The 12,183-nt window shown below is 43.4% G+C and overlaps 1 protein-coding gene across 3 annotated transcripts in view; it reads left to right on the top strand.

The window, feature by feature from the left end:
* LOC120407826 (transducin-like enhancer protein 1) overlaps positions 1–12,183 on the top strand; it is a 93,893-nt gene that overhangs the window by 32,037 nt on the left and 49,673 nt on the right. For all 3 annotated transcript variants that reach the window (XM_039544013.1, XM_039544014.1, XM_039544015.1), the window contains 2 exons: positions 11,142–11,346; positions 12,115–12,131. In XM_039544013.1, the coding sequence (XP_039399947.1) occupies positions 11,142–11,346; positions 12,115–12,131 (222 nt within the window). The remainder of the gene's footprint in view (positions 1–11,141; positions 11,347–12,114; positions 12,132–12,183) is intronic.

The following is a 12,183-nucleotide window of genomic DNA, read 5'->3' as shown; positions in this document are numbered from 1 at the left end:
GTCTTTCTGCCCCCTCAGAAAGCCAGACAGACTTTTCTGTTTTGGCTGAATTTGGAAAGTCTCTTTCTAGCAAGAACAGTATTTCAAGGCTTTAAACAGTGTCTGTGCTTACCCAAGCATTCTTCAGGAAATCTCCCACCTTTTCAGTACCACTGGGACAGCTCCAGTGGTAGTAACAATGGAAATAGCGCTAATGCGGGAAGGGCATAAGTGCCTTTACCACTGTGTTGTGTGGACATGCTTAGAGCTAGTGGCTGTGACATGGTGATAGAAATTACTGGTCTTTTCTGTGTTAGTACTAGAATCCTGCCACCATCCGTGGAGCTGCCCTAGTAGTAGTGCAGAGTCAAGAGACTTCCTGAAAAATGATTACATAGATAAGCAAGTAATCACAGGTGTTAGAACACTTTCAGAACCACTCCCATCATTCTCCATAGGTAGCAGAATCCTGGAGGGCCAAAAGTCCTTTGGACTCCATACTCACTAGGATTGATGTAAAGATGGAAGTGGGAAATATGACTATAAAGGCGGGGGTGTTTTCACTCCGTCATCTATCTCAGTGCAGCTTTGAAGTATGGGAATGCACTTCTTCCTTCCCTTGCAAATTCTGCACCAATTGCTAACAGGAGGGTGTGCAGAAAAGTCCAGCCCTCTTAGTTATGACCCTGTTCATTCTGGGGCCAGCTCAGTATGTGAGACGCAATGACAGCCTTTTTTCGTAGCCTTTCGTATGGTAAGAGACATTAATGGCTGCTGGAAGAAACATATGTCTGAGACAGTTTACATTTTGCAATGTGTACTCTGTCCTTATGACCTGAGAGAGGTTGAGTTACAGGAATTAGGGTGGGAATTGGGGTAAATTTAGATAAAACTTGTATAACCACTCAAACTAAGCTCAGTTTGTTCTCTAGGGAAGTGCCATTACTTCATCCAAACTCAGTGTAGGTGTGCCTGTTTTAATTTGCAATTTACAAATGTATTTACAAACAGTATGACTTTCTGCTCAGAGTGCATGTTGCACATCTTTGACCTTGTATTCTCTAATGGAAAAACGCAGCAGCATGTACATAAAACACAAAAACCAAACACAGCGTTACAATACAGATGCACTTCCTCCCCTAGGGAAAAGATGTGAAAATGAATACTGTGTAACAGATATTAGTTACATCACTTAATACGCTACTGGAAGGTGCTCAGACACTATACTGATGAGGGCAGTAGAAGAACTTGCATAGAATAAATGTTTCATAGTTGTGTGTCCCCGTCCCCCCGATTTGATTAGATGTACTTATTATTGGGGGAAACAATCTGGATACAATATTTTTGCTCATAGTCCAGATTTCTAGGGTTGCAGTAGAGATGAGAGAGAACTTCAACTAGCACAAAAGAAGGTGGCAGAAAGACTTGTGGCTGTGGAGGAGGGAGCTTTAGTTTTTGAGGTTAAATCTGGTAATAGCACTACTTATCTCTCTCTTCTACTCATCTTGAGTTTCACCAGGGTAGTCTGACATTGCCACTCTGCACATAATAGGCATTAAAAATATGGTTCAGGCTTCTGCTTGGGTGGTGAAACTGTCTGCACTAGCTCTGCTCTTTGGTAGCTGTTGATCTGTGGCTTGGGAGATAGCGCTGCAAATTCTACTTGCACCAGGGCCTGACTGCAGGAGAACAAACCCCAATTTAAAAGTCTGCATCTACCCCATGTCCAGACTGCTGAGCATACTTCACCTTTTGTGAGTCTGTAACCTGGTCTCAGCCCAATCAGGTAACCTCTGTGCCTGTTCATTTCTAAGTCCCTGGCTGCTGGTTTTTCCCCTCCACACCCTGACTCTAGACTGCTGATCAAAGCATGGACACAGAAGCTACATCTGCCCATAGTGAGACTAGCAGGATCTGTAGCTTAGGACATTTTTAGTGGTGGGCCGTGGATCACCCTATAGGAAGAGTTGAGTATGTATTATCTATAATCATTTTCAGAACTTGGTGCAAAATGCATGTTTCTGAAAAAGGCTACTCGCAATCTAGGAACTACGAGGTGTGTGTAAAGGGATAGGAGTGGCATGTATACTCCATACTGTACTGTCTTTATATAATGTGTGACTAGATTCATGCACTGTGCATATGTGACAAGGTGGAGCTCTCCCAAGATGGTAGTCCCTCCCCCCATCCCCCTACTTGCTCTACGTCAGCTCCTTCATGCAGCATAGATAAGGAACGTATACAACATTAGTCACCTTAATATGTAGGCACTACACATGATAAATAAGGGGCACAAGACCTAGATCTTCTGGGGCTCAGCCACTTGCCTAGAAACTAAATATGCTTCAGTTACAACTTGTGACCGAGCCCCAGAAGGTGAAAGCAGTGACTGCTTTTTCTGCATCTTGTGCCCTTTATTTTTTTTGGGTCCAATGGCAAGATATTAAGATGATTGATGCTTTGTACATACCTTATATCAAATTGCATAGAGGAGCTGAGGAAGAACAAGTGAGGAGAGACTACTGCTGGGGAGATCACCACCTTGTTATGTATGCACAAGCGAGAGAGACTACCAGTTTGGGAGCATTTCCCTTAGTACTGCGGTACTTGAGGAGGGGTGGAACTGCTGCTTCTGCCTCTGCTTGGCAGGCAGAACAAAGAACTCACTAGCAAATGGCATGGAATACTTCAATTTTTTTCCATTGTCGGGAACTGGGAAAAGAGGGGAGTGATGGAAGAAGCCAGGAGGTAGGTTTAGTGAGGAGAGGGTTGTAGCGTGACGTGGGCAGGAAGAGGATGACTGAGCTTAGGGCTTGTCTAAGTGAACACCTAGTTCACAACCAGATGGGGCATAAATCTGCCCCCACTAGTGTGCTGTGCACTAAGGGCTAGTCTACACCTGGCAGTGCTAAAGCACTGCTGGGGCAGTGTTGCCATGGCAGTTCTTTAACATGCCTCATTAAAAAAACCCACCTCAATGAGGGGTGTAGCTCCCAGCGCTGGGGCACTGTTTACACTGGTGCGTCACAGCGCTGCAACTTGCTGCACTCAGAAGGATGTTTTTCACACCCCGGAGCGCGAAAGTTGCAGCTCTGTTAATTGCCAGTGTAGACAAGCCCTAAGTGTTCGCTTAGACAAGTCCTTAGAAACTTAATGTAATCACTGTGTAGAGAGGAGAATGGGCTCCTGGCAAAGATTGCTTGCCTTGGGAGCCCTGGATTAAATTCCCTACTCCACTACAGACTTCCTATGTGACCTTGGGCAAGTCACTTTAGGACCAGATAAGATATAGACATAGGAACGCCAGGCTAGATCAGTCTGTATGGGTAAGTACAATCCTATCCTAATGTGACACACCTCTGCAGACTTATAAAGAAGTTTGATGTGGTACCCATGAGAGAAATATTAGTGGTTTGAATCATCAGAACCTCTGTGTTTTAATAGATATGAATCATCTAGACTTAAACAGAACTTTTCAAAGCAAAGGATTCTAAATCTTATTACAAACATGAAGTCTTGCTCTGCAACCCTTAGTAATGTGGCCCACTGAAGTTACTCTCTAGTAAATTTGGTGGAATGTGGCCCTTGATTTTTTTTATATATATATCTCCTTTTCTGTGGAGATGATGATTTTATATGTCATGGTGGAATGTGGCCCTTTTTATATAAAACCATGACATATAAAATCATCATCTCCACAGAAATGCAATTGCCTCCGAATTTGAAACGTAGCCTCTGTTTTGGTAGCATACAGTGTACTACACAGCAGTTGAAGAATGCAAGAACATTGGAAATATAAAACTACAGGTGAATTTAAGCTGGGCCTGTTTGTTTACCTGCCATGTCCGCAGGTTCGGCCAAGCGCAGCTTCTGCTGGCTGCAGTTCGCTGCTACAGGCCAATGGGGGTGGCGGGAAGCGGCAGCCAGCACATCCCTCGGCCCACGCTGCTTCCCGCCGCCCCCATTGGCCTGGGACAGCAAACTGCAGTCAGTGGGAGCCGCGATCGGCCGAACTGCAGACGCGGCAAGTAGAGAAGCGGGCCTGGCTCGCCAGGGTGCTCTCCCTGGTGAGCTGCGTGCCAAAGGTTGCCGATCCCTGATATAGATGTGTAAAAAGAGCTTACAATCTAAATAGATATCAGAGAGGTAGCCGTGTTAGTCTGGTTCTGTAAAAGCAGCAAAGAATCCTGTGGCACCTTATAGACTAAGGAAAAGGATAAATGGACACAAATCCGATATTAGGAATGGCAATATACAAAAACCTGTAGGAGAACACTTCAACCTCCCTGGCCACACAATAGCAGATATTAAGGTGGCCATCCTCCAGCAAAAAAACTTTAGGACCAGACTTCTAAGAGAAACTGCTGAGCTTCAGTTCATTTGCAAATTTGACACCATCAGTTTAGGATTAAACAAAGACTGTGAATGGCTTGCTAACTACAGAACCAGTTTCTCCTCCCTTGGTTTTCACACCTCAACTGCTAGAACAGGGCCTCATCCTCCCTGATTGATCTAACCTCGTTATCTCTAGCTTGCTTCTCGCCTGCTTATATTTACCTGCCCCTGGAAATTTCCACTCTTGCATCCAACGAAGTGGGCATTCACCCACGAAAGCTCATGCTGCAAAACGTCTGTTAGTCTATAAGGTGCCACAGGATTCTTTGCTGCTCAATCTAAATAGAGTAGATGAGTTAAAGAAGGGAAGAAGTATCACCATTTTGCAGATGGGGAACTAATGCGCAGAGATTAAGCTTGGCCAGTATATCTCAGGAAACCCCTGACAGAGCTAGGAATTGGACCAAGATTTACTTGGTCGCAGTCCCATGCTTTAAACAAAACTATCTTTCTTAATGACAACACCCTTATTCCAAACCAGAGGACCAGTGAAATATTGCCCTCTGCTAGGATAACTGAGTTTTTTTTAACACTTGGTCTTTTGAGCTGTTTTTGATGGTGAGGGGAAATTGGGACAGAAATTTTGCGGAAATAAATGCTGTTTGAATCAGCTTTTAAATGATAAACTGAATTGTTCTTTTGCCAATATTAAAAGGATTTGGGGGGGGCAGGGAGAGGTGGTTGTAACAAAGCAGTTCTGGTTCAATTAGAGATTATTTTTAAATCAATACTGTGGTTAATTACCACAATACAATTGCTTGTGCATGCATCATTGCCATTATTCCCTCCCCCTCCCCGAAACTGGACACAGCTCTTGCTCTGCAAGTAATGATAGTAATTGGTGGTAAGACAGACCTGTTGCTCATCCTTCTGAGCACATTTCTTATGGCAGGTGTCTAGATTTTAATTAAGTGCTAATGAGCATGCCTAGCAGACCGTGATACTCTACCAACTTTTTCAGTTTTATGGTTCGCTATTGCTGAGCTCTTAAAAAGAGACAGAGCAGGCATTAGTATCTTTGAAGTGACAGGAAGGTGATTATATGCATAATATAATTGTTGCTATCATCTAAAGTGGTGAATGCCTACTTTGTGAATATGTCTTCTGATTGTTGCTGTTATCCATTCTCCTGCTCCCTCTTTTCATTTTCCCCATTGCAGACAGCATAGGCTCTCTGTTTGGAGTGGGTGCTGGGGAAGAGGACTAAGATATCTTAGGCTTTGTCTACACTGGCACTTCGTCCGCAAAATTTTTGTTGTTCAGGGGTGTTTAAAAAAAACACACCCTGGATGATAAAAGTTTTACCGATGGAAAGCACCTGTGTGAACAGCAATTTGTCAGCAGAAGAGCTCTCTCCTGCCGACAAACAGCAGCTACGCTGCTGCGTAGCTTTTAGCAGCACAGCTGTAGTGGCACAGCTGTCTCTAAAAGATGCTTAGTGTAGCCATACCCTTAGGCTATGGCTACACTTGCACTTCAAAGCGCTGCCGCGGCAGCGCTTTGAAGCGCTAAGTGTAGTCAAAGTGCCAGCGCTGGGAGAGAGCTCTCCCAGCGCTGTCCGTACTCCACCTCCCTGTGGGGAATAACGTACAGCGCTGGGAGCCGTGCTCCCAGCGCTGGGGCTTTGACCACACTGGCGCTTTGCAGCGCCGCAATTTGCAGCGCTGGAGAGGGTGTGTTTTCACACCCTGCTGCAGCGCTGCAAATTTGCAAGTGTAGCCATGGCCCCAGTAACTGAGTTTTTTCACAGAACATGAGCTCTTTGGGGCTGGGATTGTCTTCATCTGTGTTTCATATAGCACTCTCAGTCTATGCATGGCTGGAATATAAATAAAGTTTTAAATTGAAGCTACATTCAAATCATACACACTCAAGTGCAATAGCTCTAGTGTTGCAAGAGACCTAATTTAGTCTCTTATTTTATAGCAATTATAGCAATCATTCTGCAGATAGTTTTATAACGGAGAGTCCTTACAAATAAGCCAAGGTCATAGAATCATAGAATATCAGGGTTGGAAGGGACCTCAGGAGGTCATCTAGTCCAACCCCCTGCTCAAAGCACGACCAATCCCCAACTAAATCATACCAGCCAGGGCTTTTTCAAGCCTGACCTTAAAAACCTCTAAGGAAGGAGATTCCACCACCTCCCTAGGTAACCCATTCCAGTACTTCACAACTCTCTGAGTGAAAAAGTTTTTCCTAATATCCAACCTAAACCTACGCCACTGCAACTTGAGACCATTACTCCTTGTTCTGTCATCAGGTACCACTAAGAACAGTCTAGATCCATCCTCTTTGGAACCCCCTTTCAGGTAGTTGAAAGCAGCTATCAAATCCCCCCTCATTCTTCTCTCTTCTGCAGACTAAACAATCCCAGTTCCCTCAGCCTCTCCTCATAAGTCATGTGCTCCAGCCCCCTAATAATTTTTGTTGCCCTCTGCTGGACTCTTTCCAATTTTTCCACATCCTTCTCATAGTGTGGGGCCCAAAACTGGACACAGTACTCCAGAAGAGGCTTTACCAGTGTCGAATAGAGGGGAATGATCACATCCCTCGATCTGCTGGCAATGCCGTACTTATACAGCCCAAAATGCGATTAGCCTTCTTGGCAACAAGGGCACACTGTTGGCTCATATCCAGCTTCTCATCCACTGTAACCCCTAGGTCCTTTTCTGCAGAACTGCTTCCTAGCCATTCGGTCCCTAGTCTGTAACAGTGAATGGGATTCTTCCATCCTAAGTGCAGGATTCTGCACTTGTCCTTGTTGAAACTCATCAGGTTTCTTTTGGCCCAGTCCTCTAATTTGTCTAGGTCCCTCTGTATCCTATCCCTACCCTCCAGCGTATCTACCACTCCTCCCAGTTTAGGAGAGGTCTGTCCCTCTCCTAGTTGCTCACACAACACTGACCAAGATCAGTTCTGTAAAGGATCATGTAGGATTCTTCTCCAGTTGTACTGGAGAAAGTGTTTTCCCCACTGCTGCTGCTGCTTTGAAGGTTTGGTGAAAGCACTTCAGTGTGTACAGCAGGTGAAATGAGTGATTGTGGTCTAAGGAGGAATACCCTACTCTTGATTTTTCCCAACAAAATGCATCCCTGGCACCATTATGAATGGATGCAGGAACAGATGGCTGATACAAAACAAATTCAGTTTTGTTAATGTTTGTATACTCCGAAATGCTTTCACCAAAGCTTTACAGCTACTGAACGTAGCTAAAAGGAGAGTGTGGTATAATAGCTGCCCAAAGGGTGGGGGGAAAGCTAGGTTTAACCCAAGCACTTTAGGCGGTGTACACTAAAGAACGCAGGTTTCTACAACAACAGATCTGGAATGCTCATAACATTCCACAAACATTCCAAGTATTGCTACAGCTTCAGCAGCTCTCCGTAAGTCCAAGAACAGCTTTGCTAATGTCAGTTCTGCCTGATCTCTTGGAGTACTGCTGTGGGCTGGAAGCTGCACCATTTCAGTCAAGTAGTGTTCCTGGTGTAGTTCCACAATGCTGTGCCCAGTGATAGCTCTGATCACTCAGGATTGGATCAGTCTGCTTGTTAAGGTTACCCACCTACTGGCTGTGTGTGGGCTCAAGGGCAGCTGAGAAGATACTTGGCTGGTCTTGGCTCTGCTCCCTTCTCCCTCTCTTGACACCCCCAACCCCTGGACATTAAAGAAAGAAAGAAACAACTTCTTTAAACCACAATTTTAATTTAACCTTTTTTCCCCCTTCTACTTCATGCGTATAAGCCCAAAGACTGTCAGTGATCCTCTGCCATCTGTATGGATTGTGTGGATATGTAGAAAGGCATAACTTTTCCCTTTCCCCACCATGTGCAATCCTTGTGTCTGACCGTTCTTTTTGAAACAGTAATTGGACCAAATGATGATGTGAACATGTGCAAATATGTATCTTATGCTAACATTAGATATGTAATATTGCATAGCTCTGAGAAATGTAACAGATGCTTTACATGCAAACACAAAAAAAATAAAACAAGAAAAAAGAAATGTATTAAAGTTGCAAAGTCAAGCACTTGAGTTACTACGGTAGTCTGTGCGACATTAATTTGGTGTCCTTGTATGTGTGCATTATGATGCAATCTTTAATTACATGATTGCATGCTCATTTTTCCATAGGCCTTTTTCCTCAGAGTGCACAGAAATAATTGATCATTTAATGAGCAGCTATTCGGTATTTTGTTTTGTTGTCATTGATCATGCCCCATTTAGTGCAAGCTATCCCAACTCTGCTCTGAAGACAGGATTATTAAATTTACTCTTGGGCTTTTCTGTGATGTTCATTGCCGTACTATTCAAGTGCATCACAAACATTAAATTTATTTTCACAGCATCCCAAGGAGGCTGTTTTAGGTGGGGAACTGAGGCACAGAGACATTAAGGTCAAAAGTGTCTACTAATTATGGGTGCCCAATTTGGGATGCATAGGATCTGAATTTTCAGAGTATTCAGCATTATACGTCACTTTATATGTTCAAAGCATAGTTCCTATTAACTTTAGTTGCAGTTGAGTCATTTGCACTGCTGTAAATCAGACTCCATGGTCTCAAGTTGGACATATAACGAGGAATACATAATTAGTGAACATCTGTTAAAAATTTGGTTTAAGTGACTTGACTAGCATCACATAAGAACTCTGTGGCAGGGGCAGGAATGGAATTTAGTTCTCCAGTGTGGCATTCACCTGCCTTAACCATGAGGCTATCCTTTGTCTTCCTGTAATCCCGTCTCATTCAGACTTCTGCCCCAAATGAGGCAACGGTCCAGACCTGCTTCACTGCTAGAGCAGGTCCATCCTGTGAACTGAATGAAGCATGGGTCCTGTGGGAAAAAGAGTATGTGATCATGTAATTAAAGACTCTATCATAATGCATACCTGCAGGGAGGGCTGAATTGCATAGGAATCCTTTATTTTGGTATTTCTAACTTTTGAGTGCTTGACTTTGCAAATGTAATGTTCTGTTATTGTAGTTTTATGTGTTTAATTTCTTGGATTTTAAAAAAAGCAAACTAACCCCCTCCTACCCCACCACCCTGCAATTCCATCCTATGACATCAGAGTGAGACATATATGGTTCAACAACAGTGTTGAAACATTTAGATCCTCTGTCACTTGAGCTTATGGAGTAACTAATAGCACTAGTAGGTTGTCATCTTCTATGTGGCCCAGCACATTCCAGAGGGGAATGAAACATGCAATTTGTCAGTGAGAGACAGATGTTTGCAGACTGCAGAGGAACAAGGAGATACAGGAATCTCGGCTTACATTCCAGGTTCTGGAGAGAAATGTCTGTAGTGGTCAGATATTTCTGTCAAGCCTGACTCCCTTCTGCTCCTCCAGCCGTTCTCAGTTCCAGGCCTGTCTCTCCCCTCCTCTCTGCCGCCGCCTCCTCCCAGACTCTCTGTCCCCATGGCTTCTTATCCCAGTCCCAGTTTCCTAGCCAGTACCAGTCTCCACACACTGAGCCCAGACCCACACTCCTTGACTAGTCAGTCCTAGTCTATCCCTCTCCCAGTCCTATTTCTTTCTCTCACCCAATGGCTCCTTGTCCTATTCTGCACCTCCTGCAATGACCCTCTGCCCCACAGTCTGGTTGCTGTTTCCTCTGCACTCAGATCAAGCGACTCTCTTTTCCACATTGCCTTGGTGCTAGCACAGGGTCAGCTGAGAGCACAGGAGAGACAAGTCTCCCGCTCTTAGTTCGTGTGCCCAGGGCCACAGCTGGTCGCAACAGTCAGGAGCAGCAATTGCAGGAAAATCCCTGCATACCTGGAATGGCAAGTGAAATCTTTGTGGAAATTAGCTGCCAAATTCTAACAACTGCACATTTAGAAACTTTGATGGATTTACATAGCGGGAGCAAAAGGCACATCCCTGACATGAAGGAAACCCCCGGCCAAATTTCAAATCCCAACTTCAAAACAGGAGTTCTCAGTGAACTAATTGAAGGAATTTTTTAACTTGGGCAAAACAACTTATTTCCCCCTAATCTTGTTCTTGGAAATGGCAGAACGATTTTTTGCAGAAACTTGCCCAAAAAATTTCAGCTTGAGGCATGCCCCCAGCATGGGAGATTTCATCTTGAATGGTTAAAGTTTGGTAAAATTATAAGCAACTTAAAAACAGAGCCTTATAATAGGAAGTGTTAGGCAATGCTAAATAAAGGCAGCAGCATACACCTGATCTAGGAAGCTGTACCTGAAATTGAGAGAGGTGTCATAATCCATAAGCACCAGTGCTGTAGGGAGTGCTGTATTTGAATGCATGAACTGGTTGATGCTAGCTAGGTTTTTTAGTGTAGACACTGAAATATTTTAGGAACACAGGTTCTATAAAAGCTGAGTTTAAGCATGAAATAATCCAGTCTTGTAGGCAGTCTCTTTGGTAGACATTTTTTCTTAAAAATGGCCCATCATTTCAGTGATGGTGGGAGTGCTGTTGTAGACAGAGCTAATGTGTTTTTAACTGCTTTGTTTAGCTTTACTCAGATCAGGAGTAGGTAGGGTGACCAGACAGCAAATGTGAAAAATCGGGACAAGGGGTGGGGCGTAATAGGAGCCTATATAAGAAAAAGACACAAAAATCGGGACTGTCCCTATAAGATTGACACAAAGTGTGGTGGGGTGGAGAGGAAGATAGAGTAAAAACAGGATTGATTATGAATAGCTAACCAACATTTTTCTTCTCTTTTCTTCCTCAACTATGTGCTTTGCACACATCCTCCTGTGAATAACAATACCATCCATAACAGCAGCAGCAGTTGCAGGCTCAGCATCTTTCCCATGGCCATGGACCTCCAGTGCCTCTTACACCACACCCATCAGGACTTCAGCCTCCTGGAATTCCTCCACTTGGAAGCAGTGCTGGCCTTCTTGCCCTCTCTAGTGCTTTGGGTGGGCAGTCTCACTTGGCAATAAAAGATGACAAGAAGCATCATGATGCAGAACACCACAGAGGTGAGAGGCATGGCAAGCCTGATTAGGACGTTGTCAAATTTGCACATTGCTGCAAATTGTGTGCATCTCTAAAGAAATCGAATTATATAGAATGAAAATGAGAACAAACTGTTGTAAAAAAAATTTTTTTTAAAAAAGTGTGTCTGCATTTCTACCACTGAAGCAAAATTAAGCTTGGAAGTTTTCAGTATTTGAAATAGGCAATCCATTAGGTGTCTCCTGCTTTATAGATTGCAGGGCATTTTGACATCCTGGGAAATGCTTAGTGTAACACCAGTGCCTGCACAATATTGTGGATAATTGTTAAACTGCATAATTGGGTAAATTTTTTCAAAGAAACTAATGTTGTTAAATGGGTGGGGAGAAGAGAAGAGGGGAATGAGAAGTTAAATTTTGAAGTGAATGTGTTAAATGAAAGGTTTAGATAACTGTATCTGTTACTTTAGTTTCATAGGCTTAAGTTCTAGTACACATTTAAATATTGGGCAAAATTGCACTTGACTAATTTTTGAAAAAAATAATTTATTCTGTCATGAAATAAAAACTAGGCTTTGTGTATGTTTAAACTGTAAATCTATCATGTTTACAAAATACTGTAATTTTCAGGAAATCACTGTATTAGGAATGTGCAATGACTTATATAAATAAAAGCCATTTTAAAACTGTTCGGGGCTTGTGTTCTAATTTTTCCCCCCTTTTTTTATTTCTGTTCTTGCCTCTGTGTCTGAACGGGCATGTCTGTGCATTTCTTGGTTACTACGGGAGCAGACAGAGAGCCGGGCACAGTAAGTACCAATACTTCTGTTAACGTTAAAATGTTTCTGCTTCAACAGTACT

This window comes from Mauremys reevesii, linkage group 6 (assembly GCF_016161935.1).
Source record: "Mauremys reevesii isolate NIE-2019 linkage group 6, ASM1616193v1, whole genome shotgun sequence".
NCBI classification, from domain to species: Eukaryota; Metazoa; Chordata; order Testudines; family Geoemydidae; genus Mauremys; species Mauremys reevesii.
This window is presented reverse-complemented; position numbering and strand designations above follow the sequence as displayed.